This window comes from Somniosus microcephalus, chromosome 9 (genome assembly GCF_052327205.1).
Source record: "Somniosus microcephalus isolate GS21.2 chromosome 9, FLI_Smic_1.0, whole genome shotgun sequence".
Classification (NCBI taxonomy): Eukaryota; Metazoa; Chordata; class Chondrichthyes; order Squaliformes; family Somniosidae; genus Somniosus; species Somniosus microcephalus.
This window is the reverse complement of record NC_140995.1, coordinates 89990515-90016005: the sequence shown is the minus strand read 5'-3', so window position 1 is coordinate 90016005 and position 25491 is coordinate 89990515. Positions and strand designations below refer to the sequence as shown.

General features: G+C 45.0%; 1 protein-coding gene across 3 annotated transcripts in view; it reads right to left on the bottom strand.

Annotated features, from left to right (window-relative positions):
- Nucleotides 1-6813: 6813 nt before the first annotated feature.
- The window catches only part of ldah (lipid droplet associated hydrolase), a 535005-nt gene continuing 516327 nt past the window's right edge, over nucleotides 6814-25491 (bottom strand). For 2 of the 3 annotated variants that reach the window (XM_085996830.1, XM_085996832.1), the window contains exon 7: nucleotides 6814-7631. In XM_085996830.1, coding sequence (XP_085852956.1) covers nucleotides 7440-7631 — 192 coding nt within the window. In that variant the 3' untranslated portion in view covers nucleotides 6814-7439. Of the gene's footprint in view, nucleotides 7632-12793; nucleotides 12868-25491 lie in introns of all 3 variants that reach the window. The other variant, XM_085996831.1, reaches the window with a different exon arrangement.

Below are 25491 nucleotides of genomic sequence, written 5' to 3'. Positions count from 1 at the left end.
GCTTAGCTTCCCTCACAAATGTTTTGACTGATGCTATATAGACTTTGACCTCCAATGTACAGCAGTCTTTCTCCTTTGGATTAACTATGGTGGGGAATAAGATTGAGACAGCATTAACACAGAGGCTCAATTACCTCATTGCTTCTTAGAAGTTTGCTCTCATACAGATCTGTGGGGGAGTGCTCAGTAGCAGTAGAATGGCAGATTTGGCAAGGTTGATGCTCATGTCTCTAAGGGTATGTAACATTCCAACCTCTATGCCACACCACTCAAATGATTACAGTAGAGTTAGTGATCACACAGACCCAGGCAGCAACTTCATCAGTAGTTGTGGTGCCTTCACTTGCAGGACTATCTTCAGAACCAGAGTAGGAACTGGGTCACGAACTCCGCTGGAGGCAAGAACTGGCAGCTAGCATCCAACCATCCTCTTCCATGTAACTTCCTCTTCTCATTGGAGGAACGCACGGAAGTAGCACAGGATTAGGAAGTAAAACACACATACCAAACACTTTGAGGGGAAGCACAGGGGCAAAAATGCACTGAACACTGCAGCACCATATATAGTAAGGATTACTAAAAGCTGCACTGCCCTGCAGGCTATTTTGGTGCAAGGATGATACAGACTGTTGGGGTGAAATGGGGTTGCATTCATGAGTGCTAATGTACAGCCTGACCCAATAGAGGGAAAGCTTTATTTGGCATGAGGATTGAGCACATGTGGGAAAGGTGTGTGTGTGGGGGGTTGGAGACTATTATGCATTGGCAGGAATAGGCTATTAATTAAATGTTTGTGTGATTACATCTTATATGACGACTGCAGTAGTCGGAGAAACTCATTCAGCGGGCAATTCTGATCCCTTGTGTTCAGCCTCATCATCTTTTCATCTTTTTTGCTTTCTTCTCTTGGCTGCTTGTTCATTATATCCTTTGCAGGGCAAAATTGTGGTGGACACAGCTGGCAACAATAATCTTACAAGCCTTGATTGGACTATGCTGTGGAACTCCCCCTGATTGATCTAAGCAATGGAATCGTCATTCCAAGATGATGAAGATTTGTTCCACTATGACCCTGCTGGATGCGTGTATTAATTGCACCTCTCCTGCGCTCTTGTCCTCAGTTGTTGCACTGATGTCATGAGGCAAGGTTTCATGATGTCTCTTCTGAAAAGCCATCCCTGGAATCTTCTTGGTCCTTTAAATAAGGCTGACACTGTTGATTGTGAGAGGATGAATGAATCATGAGAGATGCCAAAGGATAGTGATCTCACATGCATGATTCTGTTCCTGTGGTTGCAGATTATCTGTACATTGATGGAATGGTAGCCCTTTCTATTCATTAACAGGGGCTATACTCAGGCTAGGGTTGTGCATGGCCACATGCATATAGGCAGTGATGGCCTGCACTTGTGGAAATCCTGTCACATGGTAGAAGTGAAGGACTCTTTCTTGCTGCCATTGCTTTTGACAGGAAATGTAATGAAATACCCAGCCTTGGCAAACAATGCGCTGGTTAGCTGCTTGGTTGCATTGTGGACTGAAGGTTGGGAGATGTGATGGAGCTCTCCTGCAGGAGTGTGCAGAATTTGCTGATGGATACTTACAGGAATCAAAGTCAGCGCTGGCAGGTTTGTTACAACGGGTCCAGGTAAGAGACCTGCATCCTATATACACAGGTATCAGTGTAATGTCTCCGAATGGAGGTGCAATGTCATTGGTCTGGCATGCCTTCTCTGATTACCATCCTGAACCTGCGAAAAAAGGTACGGTCATAGGAATACCCATAACAGGAAGGTAATGAGCTTTCTTAACAACTACAGCTGCGCAAACAGTCAGTAACAAAATCTGTAGTACAGCTTTAAGCAGCTATCGGGAAGGCTTCAACAGGTTTCAATAACTTCCTTTGTGCAACATGACCAAAACAGTGCAGAAACAATCAGTTGCTAAGTGATACAGCAACTATAATGTACCTAACAACTATAACAATGTACCTAAACAACAAAGGTACAACTGAAGGGAACAGGCCTCCTAATTTTATTGAAATACATTTGTAGACTATAATAACCTTGTGCACAAGCTCCAAGTGCATAGTCAGTCGCATGATGGCGTGGTAGGCACATTTGGTGTGGGTGAGGCCTTAGACCTTCAGGCCTCATAATACGGGCGACATTGAGACTCCCCAAAGCCTCTCCACCATCTACAAGGCACAAGTAAGGAGTATGATGGAATACTCTCCATTTGCCTGGATGAGTGCAACTCCAACAACAGTCAAGAAGCTCAATACCAACCAAGACAAACCAGCCTGCTTGATTGGCACCCCATCCAACACCTTAAACGTTCACTCCCTCCACCACCGGTGCACTGTGGCTGCAGTGTGTACCATCTACAAGATGCACTGCAGCAACACGCCAAGGCTTCTTCGGCAGCACCTCCCAAACCCACGACCTCTACCACCTAGAAGGACAAGGGCATCAGATGCATGGGATCACCACCACTTCCAATTTCCCCTCCAAGTCACACACCATCTTGACTTGGAAGTATATCGCTGTTCCTTCATCGTCGCTGGGTCAAAATCCTGGAACAAACTCCCTAATAGCACTGTGGGAGTACTTTCACCACGCAGACTGCAGCGGTTCAAGAAGGCGGCTCACCACAGTTCCCATGGATTGGAGGGTAGCTAATGTTACCTCACTATTCAAAACAGAGAGTTGGGATAAATGGTTCATTCTCGGGTTGGCAATCAGTGACTAGTGGTGTTCTGCAGAGGTCAGTGCTGGGACCCCAACTCTTTACAATCTATATTAACGATTTGGAGGAGGGGACCAAGTGCAACGTATCCAAGTTTGCTGACGATACAAAGATGGGAGGGAAAGCAGTGAGTGAGTAGGACATAAAAAACCTGCAAAAGGACATAGACAGGCTAGGTGAGTGGGCAGAAGTTTGGCAGATGGAATATAATGTTGGAAAGTGTGAGGTTATGCACTTTGGCAGAAAAAGTCAAAGAGCAAGTTATTATCTAAATGGAGAGAAACTGCAAAGTGCTACAGTACAAAGGGATCTGGGGGTCCTGGTGCATGAAACACAGAAGGTTAGTATGCAGGTACAGCAGGTGATCAGGAAGGCCAATGGAATCTTGGCTTTTATTGCAAAGGGGATGGAGTATATAAGCAGGGAAGTCTTGCTTCAGTTATACAGGGTACTGGTGAGGCCACACCTGGAATATTGCGTACAGTTTTGGTTTCCATATTTAAGAAAAGATATACTTGCTCTCGAGGCAGTTCAGAGAAGGTTCACTCGGTTGATTCCAGAGATGAGGGGGTTGACTTATGAGGAAAGGTTGAGTAGGTTGGGCCTCTACTCATTGGAATTCAGAAGAATGAGAGGCGATCTTATCAAACATATAAGATTGTGAGGGGGCTTGATCGGGTGGATGCGGGGAGGATGTTTCCACTGATGGGTGAGACTAGAACTAGGGGGCATAATCTTAGAATAAGGGGCTGCCATTTCAAAACTGAGATGAGGAGAAACTTCTTCAATCAGGGGGTAGTAAATCTATGGAATTTGCTACCTCAGAGAGCTGTGGAAGCTGCGACATTAAATAAATTTAAAACGGAGATAGACAGTTTCCTAGCTGATAAGGGAATTAGGGGTTACGGGGAGCGGGCAGGGAAGTGGACGTGAGTCTAGGTTCGGATCAGCCATGATCCTATTGAATGGCGGAGCAGGCCCGAGGGGCTGTATGGCCTACTCCTGCTCCTACTTCTTATGTTCTTATGTTCAAAAAAGGTGGTAGAGAGAAAACGGGGAATTATAGACTGGTAAGCCTGACATCGGTAGTGAGGGAAATGCTAGAGTCCATTATAAAAGATGTAATAGCAGAGCACTTGGAAAACAGTGACAGGATCGGACAAAGTCAACATGGATTTACAAAAGGTAAATCGTGCTTGACGAATCTACTGCAATTTTTTGAGGATGTAACTGGTAGAATAGATAAGGGAGAACCAGTGGTTGTGGTGTATTTGGACTTTCAGAAGGCTTTCGATTAGGTCCCACATAAGAGATTAGCGTGTAAAGTTAAGGCACATGGGATTGGGGGCAAGGTACTGACTTGGATAGAGAACTGGTTGGGAGACAGGAAACAAAGAGTTGGAATAAACGGGTCTTTTTCCGAGTGGCAGGCAGTGACCAGTGGGGTGCCACAGGGATCGGACCTAGGACCCCAGCTATTCACAATATATATTAATGATCTAGACGAGGGAACTAGATGTAATATCTCCAAGTTTGCAGACGACACAAAGCTGGGTGGGCGTGTGTGCTGTGAGGGGGATGCCGAGAAACTCCAGTATGATTTGGACAGGTTGGGTGATTGGGCAGATGCATGGCAGATGCAGTATAATGTGGATAACTGCAAGGTTATCCACTTTGTTGGCATAAACAGGAAGGCAGATTATTATCTGAACGGCAATGGATTGGGAGAAAGGGAAGTGCAACGAGACCTGGGTGTCCTTGTGCACCAGTCGCTGAAGGTAAGCATGCAGGCGGAGCTGGCGATTAAGAAGGCAAATGGTATGTTGGCCTTCGTAGCGAGAGGGTTCGAGTACAGGGACAAGGATATCTTGCTGCAGTTGTACAGGGCCTTGGTGAGACCAGATCTTGAGTATTGTGTGCAGTTTTATCGCCTTATCTGAGGAAGGATGTTCTTGCCATGGAGGGAGTGCAGCGAAGATTCACCAGACTGATACCTGGGATGGCAGGAATGACGTATGAGGAGAGATTGGGTCGATTGGGCTTATACTCGTTGGAGTTTAGAAGAATGAGAGGGGATCTCATTGAAACTTATAAAATTCTAACAGGACTAGACAGACTAGATGCAGGAAGGATGTTCCTGATGGCGGGGGAGTCCAGAACCAGGGGTCACAGTCTAAGGATAAGGGTAAGCCATTTAGGACTGAGATGAGGAGGAATTTCTTCACGCAGAGAGTGGTGAACCTGTGGAATTCTCTACCACAGAAGGCAGTTAAGGCCAATTCATTAAATATATTCAAGAAGGAGTTAGATATATTTCTTAAGGCTAAAGGGATCAAGGGATATGGGGAGAAAGCAGGGACAGGGTACTGAATTTGGATGATCAACCATGATCTCATTGAATGGCGGAGCAGGCTCGAGGGGCTGAATGGCCTACTCCTGCTCCTATCTTCTATGTTTCTTCTATGTTTCTATGTTACCACCACCTTCTCAAGGGCAACTAGGGATGGGCACTAAATACTGGCCTTGCCAGCGACACCCACATCCCATGAACGAATAAAAAAAGTCAGTTTTGTGCCTGGAGGAGGCAACATTGAGACCCTGAATAACAGCAATATTCTTATAATTTGCAGTAGAGCAGAGCTTAGCTTATAACGCAAGGAAGTGGAGACCAAAAATGTGTTAGAATAATAGCGTGGGTAAACGCGGTGACGTTATGCTGTTCATCACGTGATCCCCCACCGGCGGGAAAAACGTGATGACGTGATGACGTCAGGCACGGGACCGCCCAAGCAGTCCTCGTGGATCCTCCGAACTGACTAGACCTATATTCGATGTTCTCCTGTAGTTATACGTTAAACTCTGTTAGTTTTCATTAAACCTCGTTTATTTGATCGCCTGAGTGGACCTCAGTCTTTTGGATAGGAACTAGACATTCCTACAGTATTGCTATTTAAATACAATCCTATTCCTGTCCCTGGGCTCATTTGCATGTGGGAGGTGGCTCTTTGGCCTGTGCTGGGAAGTTGTGCTCGATTAAGTGCAGGGGGGAGAATTGCTCCAGAAGGTCTCAGGGGTCTGCTGAAGTCAGAGGCAGCTTATTTTGCTGTTTGCCAAAACACTTGACTGATGCTGATTGGGCTAGTGCATGGCCACGTTTTGAGAATACTTTCACAGGCCTCTCTTCATTGAAACCCCTGAAGCCCCCTCCACCGACCTTATAATGCTGGGCATAACAAGTTGCCTCAGCATACAACTGAGGCAAACAGCTGGAAATATGGTGGAAACTGATAATCCCTTATTTTAATTTAATGTGTACGCAACTGCCCACATACGGGCGCATGCAATGTATGCTGCCAGGTCAACAAACTAAGAAATAGGAGCGATGGGGGAGAGGCAGGGATGCTGCAAAGTGCATCCAGAAGTACATTTCTGCCTGTGTCCCTCAGAGGTCTGCTGAAAGATTGGCGTTGGAGGGGCAGAAAATCTAGGCCAGTGAGTTCCCATTCTCCTTTGTACTGTCATGATGGTGGAGGTCAACGTTCCCTCTAAGCTGTGTGGCCATGCAGCTCTCTGCCGGTCCTGCGCAGCTCGGGACTAGCTTTTCCAATGGTAAATTTTGCGCAGAAACTGCGAATGGGCCACGCAGCCCCTTAAAGCAGCCGCGACCCCCAAAAAATAGAAGGAACATTGGTGGAGGTGCTGCCAGTAAAGGTTGGTCGGTTCCCTGCAGCAAAGGAAGGAAAAATGAGAGGACATGTTTCTGGTATCTGCTCTTTTAGTGGCAAACACTTTGGAAGAGGCCCCGAAGCAGTCTCGCTGCCTGCCTCCTTGACCAGTAAAACACAAAGGAATGAAGAGATGAAAAAAAAAATGTATAAAATGATTTATAAATCAAATAAAGTTGTTATGCTAATATCTCATGTAGATGTGCTTTTAATGAAAGTTAATAGCTGCTCTTCAATAAACACACTTTTCTTCAGAGCTAGTCAAAGACAATAGCTAAGTTCTGCTGGGCATTATTGAAGTATAGCTGCTCCAGGGGGAAATAAATCTTTACCAATATCATTACTGGAACATTTCATTTTATTTTAGGCCAATATCAGTGCCTATAACAGACTCCAGACACAATTACACAGTGCTTCCTACTTCTAGAAATATCTTAATGGCTAATTTGGTCTTGACAAGTTTCTGGTCAGGTGAGATCTGGTAAATGCGATTTTGACAAATACAGCAGGATGATATTAAAGCATATTGTAATAGTTTCCTTTGCTGGAGTTTGGCAGGGCTCTGGAAAAGTTGCAGCTATGCTTTTCAACAAATCGACAATATTCCTTTGATTGAAAACTAAAACTAACCTAATGAACTACAAGTAGACAGTGAATGCCAACAATTATTACCCCATAAAAATGACCCTGATATAAAACATATTTACTTACACAGGGGCTGTACATAGATATAAAAATTACAGAGCAATCACATATCTTTTGAAAGCTGTTGTAACCAAGTAGTCATTCTAGCAAATTCTTTTTCAAGCCTGGGAGATATGACTAAAATTTAATTTATTTTTGTTTAAATAAGCTAGCCATAGTTCAATTCTAGAACACATTAGAATTCCAAGAGTATGTAATACATCATATATTGTCATTTAAAAAAGCATTTATATTTTACATTATACACAAACTAAGGCTCTATTACAATTTTGCTAGATCTGTACGTAACCAGTCAATAAGCATTTGAGCCATCTCTACACTGGCATCCAAAACAAAGGCATGACGAATTCCTTTTTGGCAGAGAAGAATGGTCCCTTCAGGAAAGCTTCTCTTCATATCTTCATAATACGTGATTGGGCACCAGTGATCATTACATCCATAGTAAAAGATAAGCTAAAATGGAGAGACAATTGCAGACTATCAGGAAAGATTTTCTTACCAAATTCACTTTATTAGCAACTATTTGTTACATGAAATATTTAACATAGGACTGAGAGATTCTTGGAAACCATTTTAAGCCAAAATTTTCCAACACTAAAATAGGATATACAGGAACTGATTATGCGATTTTTAATCTGCTGGCATCACAAGATACCAAGTAAACTATTGTCTATTTTGAAAACTAAACTTTCCAAGTATAGTTTCAAAAAAGCATCACATCTTGTATATCATTGCATTTGGCACGTCATTTTCTTCAATTTTACACTGGTGATCTGCAAAATTATTTTACTATGTTGGCTTTAGTAAAGGTAGTGAATGTATTTTCAATACCTTCATTAAACATGAAGGTGCTGGAAACTTTACATATATAATTGTAGAGAAGATTAAGCTCACAAGAATGATTTACAGCATACTCTGTTTGAATTGAGCTAGGAAAGTTCTGTTCACTGAAGGCAGCATCGAGTCAATTGGTTTAAGAAATTCCAATTGGAAAATGTCTGAAGATTCCTACAAAAAAAACTTAGTGGAATATTTCCGAGACCCTTCTTTAGAGAACTCAGGGGATTATAATCAACAGAAAAGTACAATTTTAAAGCTGTAATTATGAAGAGTTTAAGCAAGCTACACTTGAGAAAATTCCTATTTTTCATATTAAGTTCATGTTTCCAGTGATGGGGCAAGCTGCAGCTGGTTTTACAAAACTGAATGTGGGTTTTCAACAAAGAATAATCAAAGTATCTTAAGACTTCAAGGCCTAGAAATTCAGTATAGCCACGTTTGGGGCACGACAGCCGGGCGGCCGCTAAAGTTTGCGCCCGGCGCAACTTCGCACCACCTTCGCCGATATTCAGTGGCATCGCCCCAAGAGGTTGCTGCTGCGCTAAAACAGGCGATGCACGACTATCATTAGGCGCTAAGCCGGCGGCCCGGGGCGAAACCCCCGAGGGCGGGCGCAGCGCAGGTGCGGCGAGCTGCTGATTGACGGCAGACACTCTGGCGCCGGTGAGCTCTTAAAGGGGGAGGGTGGATTTGTTGTTTTGAAAGGCCGAGACTGGTGTATTTGTGTTTTTTAAAAGGCCGAGACTGCTCGATTTGTGTTTTTGTGGGGGGGCTTCTCTCCATTAGTTTGTTATGTGGGAAGGGCACAGAGGTATCAAAGTAATAAATGTTCTTAAATCGCACTGTCCATGCTTTCTTTTGGAAGTCCTGGTTGCCCTGCTCGGCTGAGGGCTTGTGGAGCGGCTACATTCATCTTGTGCCATTGGCACAAGCCATTCCCTGAGAGGGGGCCTAGAACCGACGTTCAATAAGCCGCCGACGGGCGGCCCTTGCACTTTCTGCCTCCCTCCTGTGCTGGTCCTCCTCCTCCTCCTCCTCCTCCTCCGGTGATCCTCCAATGTCTGGTGGCAGTGGCTGAGTCCTGCGGATAGCCAGGTTGTGCAGCACGCAGCACACGACCACGAAATGGGAGACTCGCTCAGGAGAGTACTGTAGGGCTCCTCCGGAACGATCCAGACAGCGGAACCGTTGCTTCAGGACGCCGATTGTTTGCTCAATGAGGTTCCTGGTTGCTTGATGGCTGTCATTGTATCCCTCTTCAGCAGGGGTGCTGGGCGCATGGAGCGGGGTCATCAGCCAGGTGCACAAAGGATAGCCTTTGTCCCCGAGAAGCCATCCTCGTGGGTGAGGCTGGGCCTGGAACAAGTCTGCCACAGAAGTCTGGCGCAGGATGAAGGCATCGTGGCTGCTGCCTGGAAAGCGGGCATTGACAGCTAGGATGACCTGCCTGTGGTCACACACCAACTGCACGTTGAGCGAATGGTAGCCCTTCCGGTTGCAGTAATCCTCGGCATGCTTTAGAGGTGCCCGCAAAGCCACATGCGTGCAGTCAATGGCGTCCTGCACCATGGGGAAGCCCGCTAATGCTGCAAAGCCCATTGCACGCTGTTGCTGCTTGACAAGGGCCATGGAGAAGGAGATGAACTGACGTCTCCTTCTGAAAAGGGCATTGGTCACCTGGCGGATGCAGCAATGTACGGCAAACTGGGAGATGTTGGAAATGTCCCCAGCAGCGGATTGGAAGGAGCCGGTGGCATAGAAGTTGAGAGACACCGTCACCTTCATTGCCACCGACAGAGACGTCCTGCTCCTCAGCTGTGGCTGCAGATCTCCACGAAGCAGGTGGCAGATCTCAGTGACCACCGCCCTTCGGAATCGCAGCCTCCAAACACACTGCTCATCAGACATGTTCAGATATGAGAACTGCTGGCGGTATACCCTGGGTGGGTAAGGTCTCCTTAGCCGACGCCTGTTGCCCCTTCTCCCTCTGGCCATGACTGCCACTCTCTCACGGCGTCTCTGAGCCCTTTGAATGCAATGGAGAAGGCCAACGTTTGCACCCATTGCAGCCCCCATTATATGTTTCCAATCAATGCTATGGCTCTGAAGTTAAAGACAAGTGCAAAGCTGTGGCCTGAAGCCACAAGTACCTGTGTGAGTGTTGAGCCAAACCAGAAAGCTCTCTACCTTTGTCTCTCTGCAAAGATCCGTCTCTCACAAAGAAGGAGTGTTGCAAAATGGCTGCCATTTCTACTGCAGGAGGAGTGCCCTTTAATTAGCGCCCCCCGCGCCCCGCAGCGACTGGGAACCGTTCCCCTCTACCAGTCGCTAGGGGCGCCAGGCGCGCAATAGGCCAGCGCCACTGAATTTCCAGTTTGGGGCGCACAAAGGGCGTTGCACGATGAAATGACGTCAGGATCTGCGCGCGCAGCTGAGCGCGCGCAAAGGCTTTGCGCCGCCACTAAATCTTTACTGAAGTTGGGGAGAGGCGCAGATCGCGCAGCGCCCGGCCGCTAGCCGCCTAGCGCCCCACATCTCCGCCTCCTAAGGCGCTAGCGGCTGGCGCAAACAACTGAATTTCTAGGCCCAATTGTTTAATGACAAAGCTTCCAATTATTTTGACAGTATTAAAAATAATGTACTATAACTGTAAGCAGGAAACTAGTTAAATGTTATTTACTACAGTTGCTATAGAAACAAGTGGCCAAAAGTTCAGAGCTCACAGTACGTCCAGATGACTGGGTACCTGGCCAGGAAATGGCTGAGAATGTTGTCAGAATACATCACTGGGCAGGGCTTGGAATTACTACATCTCAACACTGATATTATTCTTGGACACATCTAGGACATTCTTGGAACCCAAAATGTGTGCCTATTTAAAAAGACTATAAGCTGATCCGCAACTTACTTTTTAATCTATAAAACAGAATGTGGTATTGGGTGCTATGGGAAGCATGGTAGAATAAAGTACAAATTTACAGGATCCAGCATAAAATTTGTATTTTTAGTTTAAATGAGACCAAATATTAATGAAATACTATATTTTAAAATTTGGTAAGTACAATTCCCCAAAAAGTTTGGTTTAAAAAACTATAGTTAGGAGGTTCAAACGTTATCGTAAACCAGAGCGCAAAAGTTAATAGCTAGTGACAGGCAAAAGGGTACATTTTCCAGGTGTGAAACCCAGGAGCCGGGGGACCAGAAAATTTGGCCCAGATCCGCAAAACCAGATTTACCAGACTTTTGTGCCAAGTGCAATTTTCCAGCAGGCTTTTAATCTGGCCTAAAGTGGTCTTGCTGAAAAGGCAACATAGCTGTATTTGAATATAGTAATGCACTAAAATTAAGCCTAAAAAGATTTTCCATTTGCTTAGAATGGGATAGGCTTTGCCCACGTGGAGTGAGCCTACAGGAAGCTCCATGAACGATGCAGCTCTTAAAGAGTCCGAGGCTTTTTAACCATTTAGTATTTTCTAATTTTAAACAACAAGCGAGGCTCTAACCATCTCCCCTTGACATTCAATGGCATTACCATCGCTGAATCCCCCACTATCAACATCCTGGGGGTTACCATTGATCAGAAACTGAACTGGACCAGCCATATAAATACTGTGGCTACAAGAGCAGGCCAGAGGCTGGGAATTCTGCGGCGAGTGTCTCACCTCCTGATTCCCCAAAGCCTTTCCACCATCTATAAGGCACAAGTCAGGAGTGTGATGGAATACTCTCCACTTGCCTGGATGAGTGCAGCTCCAACAACACTCAAGAAGCTCGACACCATTCAGGATAAAGCAGCCCGCTTGATTGGCACTCCATCCACCACCTTCAACATTCACTCCCTCCACCACCGGCGCACTGTGGCTGCAGTGTGTACCATCTACAAGATGCACTGCAGCAACTCGCCAAAGCTCCTTCAACAGCACCTTCCAAACCCGTGACCTCTACCACTTAGAAGGACAAGGGCAGCAGACGCATGGGAACATCACCACCTACAAGTTCCCCTCCAAGCCACACACCATCCTGACTTGGACCTGTATCGCCGTTCCTTCACTGTCGCTGGGCCAAAATCCTGGAACTCCCTTCCTAACAGCATTGTGGGTGTACCTACACCATATGGACTGCAGCGGTTCAAGAAGGCGGCTCACCACCATCTTCTCAAGGGCAATTAGGGATGGGCACTAAATGTAGGCCTAGCCAGCGACGCCCACATCCCATTAATGAATTAAAAAAAAGTATTGGCTTAATTCCTTTGGTGTTCTTATGAATAAAAATGTTCATTAAAAAAAAACTCTCTCCTAACAGTGCATAATGTTTGTATGGAATCTAAATTAGCCAAATATTGTCTGCTAATTCACTAGGCAGCTGACTGTAACTGAAGCATTTGTAAGATTTCAGCAGAACAGAAAAAGCTGAAAACAAGAGGAGCCCGTACTTTCACAGGAGCTCACGGAGCAACAAATGAAGAGTCCTGTGGTGTTTGTCAAGTCCAATTAAAAAATAATAATGCTTGTTGGTTTTAAAGCACCACAAATACAGTATTTCATGGATGAAAGAAGGCATTGTCACATTTTGGGATTTCTGACTTTGCTTCCGTGGTGGGCCATGGATGTATTATATGTTAAAAATTTTACTATTGGATTAAGCTTAGCATCCAAGAGGTTAAATTCACAGCACAGCAGGGCTGGGAGATGTGGAATAGGGTTCAGACAGGGTGTCTGAACCAGCGCGCTTCAGAGAATGAAAGTTGTTTTGGACATTTCCGTGATTGTTCATACCTATTGTGGTTGAGATGATTCGATTCATTTGAGTTCAGCGGGGATAGTTGCCAGGGTAGTGTGCTGAGATTCCACTTCATGGGGGGTCAAAATTAAAGCAGAGAAAAAAGAACATGTTCAGGACCAGTGAGATCTAACAAAGGCTGCAAGAAGGCAGGTCTTGGCCTGAGCACAGAAACTTAACTGGACCAGCCACATAAATACTGTGGTAACAAGAGCAGGTCAGAGGCTGGGCATTCTGCGGCGAGTGTCTCACCTCCTGACTCCCCAAAGCCTTTCCACCATCTACAAGGCATAAGTCAGGAGTCTGATGGAATACTCTCCACTTACCTGGGTGAGTGCAGCTCCAACAACACTCAAGAAACTCGACAACATCCAGGACAAAGCAGCCGCTTGATTGGCACCCCATCCACTACAGTAAACATTCACTCCCGGCGCACCGTGGCTGCAGTGTGTGCCATCTACAAGATGCGGTGCAGCAGCTCGCCAAGGCTTCTTCGACAGCACCTCCCAAACTCGTGACCTCTACCACCTAGGAGGACAAGGGCAGCAGGCGCATGGGAACACCATCACCTCCAAGTTCCCCTCCAAGTCACACACCCCATCCTGACTTGGAAATATATCGCCATTCCTTCATCGCTGGGTCAAAATCCTGGAAGTCCCTCCCTAACAGCACTGTGGCAGTACCTTCACCACACGGACTGCAGCGGTTCAAGAAGGTGGCTCACCACCACCTTCTCAAGGGCAATTAAAGAATGGCAATAAATGCTGGCCTTGCCAGTGACGCCCACATCCTGTGAATGAATTTAAAAAAAATAGCAGGTTGGTTTTTCCAGTTAGAAACTGTCCCGAAAGGAAACAAAACAAAATGAGAATATTCTGTCTGCTATTCGTGATAGCCATCAGGGACCCAGAATAAATTTCACACTAGGAACAACTAAAATTGAACAAACCACTAACTACACATACTTGGGCTTAAAAATCAGTTCTACGGGAAATTTTCATCTGGCTGTGAATGAACTGAAAGAGAAAGCAAGAAGGGCTTTCTATGCCATTAAAAAATCAATCCAAATAGAAATCCCAATTAGCATTTGGCTCAAAATTTTTAAATCAGTAATTGAACCAATTGCACTCTATGGCAGTGAGGTGTGGGGACCGCTAACACAACAAGAATTTGCAAAATGGGACAAACACCCAATTGAGATCCTACATGCAGAATTCTGTAAAAGTATCCTCCGGACTCAAAGGAAAACTGTAAACAATGCATGCAGGGCAGAACTAGGCCAATATCCATTAATAATCACTATCCAAAAAAGAGCCACCAAATTTTGGAAACACCTAAAAATGAGCAACCCCCACTGCTATCATTACGAAGCCCTGAAATGCCAAGAGAGGATCATAAAGAAGAATACCCTCAGTCAACTAGTCCTGGGACTCAGTGAAGTAACTACTAACACTACTAACAATAACCAGCCCCAGGACAGTGACATCGTAGCACAGAGAATTCGACCCAACACAATTGTCACTAAGCAAAAGGAAAAATATCTGTCATATTGGGCAGAAACAACAAAAACCCAAAACAAACTCAATTGCTACTTGGCCCTAAACAGACAATACAACATGGCTGAATACCTGACCACGGTAAAAGATAGCAAATTGAGAAAAACCTTGACTATGTACAGACTTAGTGAACATAGCCTGGCGATCGAAAAAGGCAGACCCAGACAGACCAGGCTGACAAGAGAGGACAGGATATGCTCTCACTGCAGTCCGGGAGTGGTGGAGACAGAGACGCACTCCCTCACAGCTTGTGGAAAATATCAGGGCATAAGGGAGAATTTCTACCCAAAATTCACAAAAATATGCCCTGAATTCAGAAATTTGAATGACGACCAAAAACTCCCATACCTACTAGGGGAACAGAGAAATTGTGTAACCTTAGCGGCACACGATGTTACAGCTTGCCATAAACAGAGGGACAACCATTAAATCTAAGAAAAGAGTATATACAAATTATATGAATGTATATTTATACACTCAGGGATATATCTGTTTATACACTGTATGGATAGATCTGCATTTATGTGTTCAACCATAAATGTTTTTTTGATGCTTTGGCAACATAAGATGTACCTTGTCATGCCAATAAAGCGATTTGAATTGAATTGAATTGAATTGTGCTTTTGTTGTTTTGTGTTGTTACGGAATGCATTGTAGCAGAAGTTGAAAAAAGTCTGGAATTGCTACATTTGTTCAGTCATGTATATTCTGCAAAATAAACCAGCAATGATTTGTCATTGATCTCGTCTTACCACAGTGCTTATTAGTTCTGCCTATTGAAAGATTGTGGAAGCCACATGCCAGAGTTTGTGGCATCCAGTTTGTATGTCATTGTTACATATCCTGAGTTACTTTATTATATAAATAAGGGACGATTTTAAACCACCCACACCCGACGAGAATGGGGCATGCAGAAGGTTGAAATAAAGGCAGCGTCCTCCCTTCTGGGTTGGCGCCGTACTCATGCCCACTGTCAGTCTAACTAGTGGGTTTTGAACAGCATGTGAGACACACCCTGCAGGTAAATAGGATGTAAATAGGACCCCAACATGATTTTAATATGCAGGCGGGCGACCCATGGCCAGTGCCAGGTTCGCCAGAGAAAGCTGGTGGGGAACAGCAAATGGGGATAGGCAACACTTTGCGCTATCTACCTGGCAAATGGCAATGTTGGGTAATCTTACCTTGGCAGCTCTCTTAAAGATGCGGCATCTTCTTCTGAATCTGTTCCCAGGTTATATGATTATGTCCACAGAGTTGATTCTGCACTACTATTCTATGGAGTATCAGATGGGGCAAACTTCTTTGCACCTGTACCTCAACAGCCACCAAACAGGTTCCTTGGGTGCTGTGCAGCTCCATCATTTGCTCATAGACTCCATTTCCTGCCTCCACATTTACTTGGCCAGCCAGTTTTTTTGGCCAATGCAGTCCCTGTTAAGGTTACCCCCCTTAAATTTTTGGGCTACTGATATGCGTATTTCCCAACCATCCTTTGGCGAGCTCCTAATTCCAAAACTGTGGAGCTTGCCATGAAGAGTTAATTGGGGCCAACTCTGTAAAATCCCATAAATTTAGAACAGTGAGAATTTGAGTTTAATGCCAGAACTGGCAAATATAGCCCAAGGTTACTCCCACTCTGTGTTTATAAATTTATATATATGATTTCATTTGTCATTTTGTATGTCCGATTCCATTTTAACTTGTATTTTGGGCCAGTCAAAGTTGGAAGGGGAGACTTGAATTTCTTGATATGTGAATACTTTCATGGTAGTTATTAATGTCTTCTGACAATTAACTCGATTTCACATCACATCTGAAGGACTGCACCTTGACTAAACAGCACTTCCACATTGGAATGCCAACCTAGTTTATGTGTTCAGCTCTCCTGGAGTGGGGCTGGAACCCACCATCCTCTGACTCAGAGGCCAAACTGGCTACTGTAGGGTAGCTTGCCAGGTTTTAGCACATTCTGTTGATATTGCTTCACATCGGAGTGCTGATAATGCAGTGATTGACACTCGAAACTTAGATCTACACTAGGAATAGGAAACCCATAGGTGCTCAAGACAGAGCCACCCTTATCCCACCAGCTGTATGTATAGTACAAGGCAATCCCACTTGGACATATCCTGAGAGACCTGGATGTGGAGATTAATATTCATGAGGGAAGCCATTTAAGACCTTGAAACCACGTTGATGACAGAGACAGGTCTTTGAGTAGCTGTCAAGATGCCCACTGCTTTGAATTTTGTCGCTGGTTCTTTCCAAGCAGTAGAAGGAATTATCAGCCAAATCTCACCAAGAGTAAATCATACAGGTAACAGATGCATTGTTTTGCCAGGACAGACCAAGATGAAAGAGCTCTGTGTTTTTTTATTATTAGGTTCCACAAAGTGACGGGCACTACTGGTGACATGCATGTGGCCATATGGGCTCCTAACGCAATGTTACCCACATCATGAACAAAAAGGGATTCCATTCCACGAATGTGCAGCTTGTCTGTGGCCAAAGGCACAGAATCATGTATGCTAATACCTGCTACCCCTGTGGCTGCCATGATTGTTTTATTTTATGACAATCAAGTGCCATTATTATTTCAAGGACAAAGAAGACTGGATGAATGACTGCTGCGGGACTAAGGCTATCCATTAGAGCCCTAGCTCATGATCCCTTCGAGACACCCAGAAACAAGACCTAAAGAGAGATAATAGTGATGCACACAAAGCTACTATGGCCTTAGTGGGCAGCAACAAGGTTCTTGAAACCCTGCGTTATGGTTGTCTCCATGTAATTCTCTGGCATGATGAATCCAGAGGAGACATTGCTGTGAATTGGAGCCCAACATATCTCGAGCCAAAGCCAAAGCCAGAGTATTCATTATGGAGGAGATGCCTGAGGTTAGGACCTCCATTTAAAGGGAGCTCCACTGCAGATGGCCCTGGAGTGGCCATGCTCTACACGGTGTTCTGCAGGTTAGTTATACGGTCATGCAGCTCTGCACATATGCAGGTTGTAGACTTGCACATAGATGGCTCCAAACTTCGTAGGTGCTTGTTTTAGGGTTTTGCCAGCTCCTCATTGGCATTTAGAAGATCAAAGGAAGAGTAAAGGATAATACCAGTTGTGAGCTTGAGGGAGTCCTTCAACCTCCATTGTAAGGCTCGCAAAATTCTACAGACTCCCCCAAACCAAGAAAAGAAGAGATATTGGACTGCTTAAAATAATATTGGGCCAAAAGGGGCATAAAATCAAAACCCCAGGATTTTGGCTATTTTAAAAGGCATGTCCAGGCCTGTGGAAGGCTGCAACAAAGGAATTCGGATGGGCACTGTAGGACAAACAGTTTAAGTATTGGCAAAGGCCAGATTGTCTGGGAATGTTCTGGACCGTCCCAGTCATTCTACATAAAGGCAATAGGCCTACGGAAGGACAGTTCCCGCCAAAACCTACAGGGCCATCAAGAACATGAATAATACAATACATGCCACTAATCAACAAAAGAGACCCTGGCCCCAGCAGGAGAAGACAATCGAACAACAGTTTAAAACCACTCAGAGAGACATCCAAAACCACTTTGCACACTTAAACTGATTTCAAAGCAATCCCGAAACTAGTTAAAAGTCAATTAAAGATAGATGGTGTTCTGGACTTATTACATGTAGATAGCACCCTCTAGTGGTAGTTAGTGTATAGCAGTGTTAGTATACTGCAATAGGTCATTTGACCTTGTTCCTGTTTTAACCCGGAAGTAGTATTCTAGAAAGAACCTACTGAGTTATGGAGAATCTCCCATGAGGGATTCTCAAGCCTGTGTCATCTCATCTTATATGCTGGGCAGGACGCAATGTCTGTGAGTATCTTTGTTTGTTAACATGATAGCAACTTTGTCAGTGTAGTATTTGACAATGCTTTATTTATAAGAAGTTATTAGTTGTTAGCTACAGAAGTTTAGCTCAAGTGCTATTTAGATATACAATGAGTCTATTCTATTGTTATAAATATGTTTATATCTTATGTAACATCTAATGTATAGTACTCAGTTCTATGTACAAAACATACTTTATCTTTGTTTACAGTTTCACAAATTTGTTCAAGTAAAGCTTCAAAACAGCAAACCCGCTTCTCGAGGAATTATTTGAATGAGTGTTTAGCTGGCTGGATAACTAGATAGGAGCACGTCTAGCGAGACCAGTACAGATGGGACCAGCCCGAAACTCGATAAAGAATTTAAAACTATTAAAGTTAACGAGCCCACCAAAATTAACAATGAGCCAGAGAAGATTTGGCGGGCAGATAAGCAAGGCCTCAAAACAGTATAATTAAGGCCTGCTTTTACACAGAAACAGTCAGAGAGTCATATGGACAGTCAGTGAAGGTTATTCGGACGGTGTGTGAACTTGACGGTACAGTTCATACAGACAGAGGCACAGCTCATTTGAAAGACACCATCAGCCTCGGGACAATCAATCGACGAAAGGACAACAGAAGGAGAACGGAAGGAATCGCGGCAACCAAGGGCCCCAAGAAACAAACAACCAACAATATTACCAACAACCAGGTAATACTGGGCCACCGCGACCAACAAGAAACCAACTCAGAAGAAACCGAAGATCTGCTATTTTTTCTGCAAGTTTTTCCACTCTACAAACTATTCCTGCGTTTGGTGAGCATTATCCCTGATCCTTTAGAGTCCAACTTAACTAGTAAGGTGGGATTGGGAGGGGTGAGGTATTCTGTCTATTGTTATTCTCCCATGTATATTCCAAATTGTTCCCCCCATTTAGAGTAATAAGATTATTGTGTTGTGTATATTTTCTTGTCTCAAATAAAATCCAAGTTGTTTTCACCAACTCAGTTGTTTGCTGCAATTTCATTACAACCCCCAAATAAGTCCAGGTCTAGAACCAAGGGAGTGGGAGCGATTCGAACCGCTCAGGGAGTCAGAGGCAAAGCTGACCACACACGCCACCCTTTACACCTTTTATTGCCTCCACATCTGGAATCTGAAGTGTTCTTTTCTCATAAAGCATCAAAGATTTCAGAGTAGGTGACTTCCCTCCGGTCTGCATGTGTTGCCATCTATTATGTGTGGCCCTCTTCTACTGGCAGATAGAAAAGAGACATATGTTGGAATGAGGAATGTGTGATAATATGTGTGTCATCCAGATCCAGCAAACAGCTATGTTATTTGTACATGCAGCATGCAGAGTGCTTGGTTTTGTAGCTTTCCACATTTAAAGGGAGTCACAGGCCAAACACATTGGCATGGCAGCAATATAGAGTGCCCTGTAAAAACGTGGGCATGCCTGTGCATTTGGAAAGTAAGTGAGCAGTTGCTAGAGTGCGATGCATTCTCTCTCTGTGATGCTCCACCAAATTTACAGTGAAATGCTGTAAACATGCATTATAAGATTATAAATTTAGGTAAAGTATGAACACCATGGCAATCTTGTGGAGGGTGCACATTTCTTCCTCAACTGCTCCTTGGATTGGTGCACAGTTGAAGCAGCATTCACTCTTTCAGTAAACCTCAGCCAGGTTTGCTCTGGCACTGCTATTCACCAGAGCATATCATAGAAACATAGAAGATAGGTGCAGGAGTAGGCCATTTGGCCCCTCGACCCTGCTCTGCCGTTCAATGAGGTCATGGCTGATCATCCAAACTCAGTACCCTGTCCCTGCCTTCTCGCCATATCCCTTGATCCCTTTAGCCTTAAGAAATATATCTAACTCCTTCTTGAATATATTTAATGAATTGGCCTTGTGTGGTAGAGAATTTCACAGGTTCACCACTCTCTGGGTGAAGAAATTCCTCCTCATCTCTGTCCTAAATGGCTTACCCCTTATCCTTAGATTGTGACCCCTGGTTCTGGTCTCCCCCGCCATCGGGAACATCCTTCCTGCATCTAGTCTGTCTAGTCCTGTTAGAATTTTATAAGTTTCAAAGAGATCCCCACTCATTCTTCTAAATTCCAGTGAGTATAAGCCCAATCGACCCAATCTCTCCTCATACGTCATTCCTGCCATCCCAGGTATCAGTCTGGTGATTCTTTGCTGCACTCCCTCCATGGCAAGAACATCCTTCCTCAGATAAGGCGACCAAAACTGCACACAATACTCAAGGTGTGGTCTCATCAAGGCCCTGTACAACTGCAGCAAGACATCCTTGTTCCTGTACTCGAACCCTCTCGCTACGAAGGCCAACATACCATTTGCCTTCTTAACCGCCTGCTGCACCTGCATGTTTACCTTCACCGGCTGGTGCACAAGGACACCCAGGTCTCGTTGCACTTCCCCTTCTCCCAATCTATTGCCGTTCAGATAATAATCTGTCTTCCTGTTTTTGCCACCAAAGTGGATAACCTCGCATTTATCCACATTATACTGCATCTGCCATGCATCTGCCCAATCACCCAACCTGTCCAAATCGTACTGGAGTTTCTCAGCATCCTCCTCACAGCACACACGCCCACCCAGCTTTGTGTCATCTGCAAACTTGGAGATATTACATCTAGCTCCCTCGTCTAGATCATTAATATATATTATGAATAGCTGGGGTCCTAGGACCAATCCCTGCGGTACCGCACTAGTCACTGTCTGCCACTCGGAAAAAGACCCGTTTATTCCAACTCTTTGCTTCCTGTCTGCCAACCAGTTCTCTATCCAAGTCAGTACTTTGCCCCAATCCCATGTGCCTTAACTTTACACGCTAATCTCTTATGCGGGACCTTATCAAAAGCCTTCTGAAAGTCCAAATACACCATATCCACTGATTCTCCCTTATCTATTCTACCAGTTACATATCACTGCCCTATAAAAAGGAGAACCCTCTTCTGCAGGACCACCAACAGCTGGCCCTCCAAAGCTGCATCCTGGAATGGCGTCTTTCTACTTTATGGCAGGATAGCTTTAAGGGCAGCCAGCTGTCTTTTGACAACTGTTGACACTGGGCAACCCACCCCTTGATCTTGCTTGCTGAGTTTCCATCGCATCATGTGCAAACGAACTGACTTCACATTATAGTACAAGGACAGTCAGAAGTCCTGCAGGCACACACAGCTTCCCAAATACCAGTGGTCCTGTCACCACAGCATTGAAACTACATTATCAGTCCCCGCCTCATTATGTAGAAGTGAAGAATGGAAAGATCTGTAAAAATAAGTCAAATGCTAGTTTCTAAGTACAAACAAAAAGGGAAAAGAGGGTAGAAAGACAACCTCTGGAACTTCTGCAGGGGCTCTCCTCTGGGAGATTGGTGAAATGCACAGAGAACTGGTATAAACAGCTAAAAACAACCGTTAACACCATTTCTGCAGGATTTTTAGTGGGAGACCGGGAGAACCCAGTGAAAATTCTTCCCTGTTATGACTGAAACAACACAGTGGGTATACTTTGCACCTTCATAAATGTTATAGTTCACCCGTTTCAGTTTGTGAATACCACCTACACATCAAACTGGTAAGTGGAATTTGGTTCCCTCTGCTTAGATTCATGCTTCATGAATTTGATAATCGCGCCTAACAGAAACCAGCCAATCAACATGTATGTGCATGGATAGACATACTGGGGGTTATTTTGGCCAAAGGGTGAAAACAGGTGCTAAGTGGGTGCAGTGCTAATAAGACACGCCTGTTTAAAAGTCTGGTTTTAGCACACAATTTTGGGCTTATTTGCTGATTACCATAATTTGAACTTACCTGGAAGCGCTAAAACAGACATCTGCAGGTTTAGTACTCAAGCGCTGATTAGAAGCAATTTTCGTGGCTTAGTATATGCGGGCTCCATGCACCCACTTCACTGAAGGTGTGGAGTGGGCTGGCTGACATACAATGGCAGGTTTCAGGATGGCTCAGGGACCGAGGGAGGGGACGCACAGGTCCTGGTGGAGGAAGTCCAGAGGAGGAGGGATGTCCTGTACCCGAAGGGGGGAAGGAGTCCACCTCACCCTCCTGTCCCTCTTCTACAGCAGCTGGTGCTGCTCTGCCTGGCCTAATGTCCTGCTCCCATTCCTTGTCCAAACCAAGGGGGAGCCCTAGCAAGATGCCCATGACCAAGCACTCCCTTTCTCCTGGTGACTCCTATAAGGTAGAGTAACACAGCACTTACTCTGTTTAGGTGAAGTCCTCAGAGAATTTCCGGAATAAATGTTGCTCACGTGTTGGTGAAATCTTGACAAACTGTCCCAGAAAGTCTCCCGATGTGCTTCAAAAGTCCTCTTCAAACCTCCACCAGCAGGTGAACAGGGAAAACTGAGCATGCCTTTAAGTAGTGCTCAAAATCCTGAGCAACAACTTGTTTACTCCTGTTCGGCTGGTCGCTGGTAGGAGAGGGCGTTGGTTCAAGTGCTTGCCACCAAAATGCCGTGGAGCCTCATTAATGAGCACTAGAAGGCAAGTTAATTGGCATGCAGCCCCTTAACAATCATCCGGGCGGCTGTTCCAAGCATGAGCTTCAACTCCTTTACTAAGATGGCATCTTGCACTAAATGCAGGTTAAGCCGCCGTTGCAGCTCAAGACCCCATCTTGGCCACCTCGGAGGCTCTTTAGCGCTTGAAATATCCAGGGAAAATCGTCTCCTTTCAAACTTCTCATGGTATTAATTAACTACTTAATCACTAGTATTTCTGAATGGGCTATAAATAGCAATGTGCAGATGGAAATCAGAATGCTTAAGTGCTGGTTGCTTCCCAGTTTCCTGGCCTTGACCTAATTGCTCTTCTTGACGGGCTCCATGAAAAGCAAGGCGGTCTCTTTGGGTCTAGAAATTGGCCCAGTAACTAAGTTCAGTGCCAGGCTGGACTGTCCCATCAGATTAATGCTGGTTCAGAAATGAAACGGACTTGGATGAATGTTACTAAGAAATATTCTGAATTGAAGATAGCCTCCAAAGTAATGTGAAAATGGAAATACTGTCGTCTTTACTATGGAACATATGCACTTAATTGAATGTGGTAGCTTAAGGCTTTGAAACTACTATCAGAAGCCATACTGATACAGATATAATTATGCAAAGATTTCCCAATGAAAGCGGTATTTTTTTGTAATAGCAATCTCTCAGCACACTTGGATTATACATATCCTGATAATGCAGGAGAGCTAACACATATTGTATGAATTTTTTTGAACCAATGCTGCTAATAATATTTATTCATGTCATTCTTAGAAAAAAAAATGGGCTATGAATTTATTCCAGAGTGTTCAGCTGGACTTCTGTCATAACTCTGGCGGAAAAAGGACCTGGTTATATTGAGTCCCCGCTGACTCCAGGAGTTCTCGCTTGGCCTTGTAAGGAGTGGAACTGCCGCCCACTCCTTACAAGAGCAGTAATGCTGAGGGCATTCTTCAGCAATTTACACATTTCAGTTTTTTTGAAACGATTTATACCATGAGGAAATATTTTTCTTCTAATGTGGCAATCAGTGCTGAATTCTACAATTGCCCAATTTTGTGCTGTGACATGAAAACAGTTTTGTACTTCAACTATCTAAATTTATAGAAAGCATGAAAATAACTTATTTTCAAAAGTAAATAAGAGGCATAGGATCTAATATAGTTTGAAGTTTCCTCCGTCGCTGCAACCCGGAAGTTGCACCCGAAATTGCGCTGAAGCTGTGCCAATTTTGCCAATGTTGAAAAATGCCCAAGTATCCGCCCAATCTCACTGGAATGCGCCCAAACTCAAAATGGATGTAAATTGGCATAAATCAGCAGAAACAATCGGGGCTCAAGGAAACACCGAACCCAAACCAGAGTATATTGCTTCTTAGAGTTTTAGGAGGCTAAATTCAGTTGATTTGCACCTCCTGTTAGCGCCTGGGCGCGGCGCCGCTAATACGAAATTTGGCAGGAGGTTAACGCCGGTGCTAACCATTAGCGCCACGCGGTGCTGCACCGCCGGTGATGACGTCATCGCTGTGCGCAGCGCCCCGCTCACGCCCCAGCTGTAATGTCGGGTGGCGCCCCCCGACTTACCGCTTGACGATATGTCCGCCGGGGTCAGGGGGGCCTACCTGCGGCCGGGGCGGCACTAGTTAAAGGGGAGGTGGCAGGCGCCCATTTTTGTTGCTGGCCGCCTGCCAGCACCTGCCCCCGTTGCTGTCCCCGACCCCTGTTGCTGTCCCCGACCCCTGTGAAGCCCCCTTGTGGGGTGCCGGCTGCTCTCCGTGAGCCCGGCAATCCTTGGGCTCGTTTGCCGGCACTCCCGATCCCTAGTGGCCCAGCTGGGCACTGGGACGCGCTGCGCCAGGCTCCTCCCCTTTAATAAGGGAAGGCCTGCAGTACCGCAGTGCGATGTGGCGCTGAGGCACGTAGCGCCGCGATATTGGCTCGTAGCACCCCAACAGGGACACGGGGCGCTTCCAGTAGCGCCTCTCCTCCCTCTCGGGGCGCTACCTGGGAAAACCGGCCACGGGGGAGCTAACTTTTTCGGAGCGCTAAAATTAGCACCCCGGGAAGCTAGCACCCCAAAGGGGGCACTACCCAATTTTTACTCCTTAATGTTTCCATTCAGGCACAGCATTTTATAAGAACCTACAATTGGGGAAGCTTTTCAAATTTTAACGTGACTTTTACTTTGCCATAAAAATGCATTCAAAGAAACAGATAATACAGAGCAGGTCTCAGTGAGAATACATTTTTTAAAAACGCTCAAAAAATTGCAATTAAAAGACCTGAAAATTACTTTGCTGCTGCGCCTGAAATTTGGACGTAATGTTGAGAGACCCCACCGAACAAACGCAACTGGAGAATAGTCGCATCTGAGAGTCAGGAACGTGGCCAGTTTTATGGGCAGAGATTCACTCGGAGGGAAGGTTTGATGGACGGGTGTAAAAGATCATGGAGACTAGGGCGTATTGCAGTTACGTGTGCAACTTATTTACACCCAAAATTCCACGATCTTTTAAACCACGTAATTTGTTTGCATCCAGATTACGTGTGTATCTGAGTGCAAATGTGGAGGAAACTCCAGGCCAATTAATGCCACTGCAGCCTATGTGCAGAATCCTTTTATGTCATTCATATATGGTGAACTAGCAAGTCAATTCTGACTTAATCAGAATGTAAAATTTGAAAAATAAAATAAACAAAATAGTTGGAATTTTAATTCCTTGCAAGAAAGAAATCTCATTTCTATT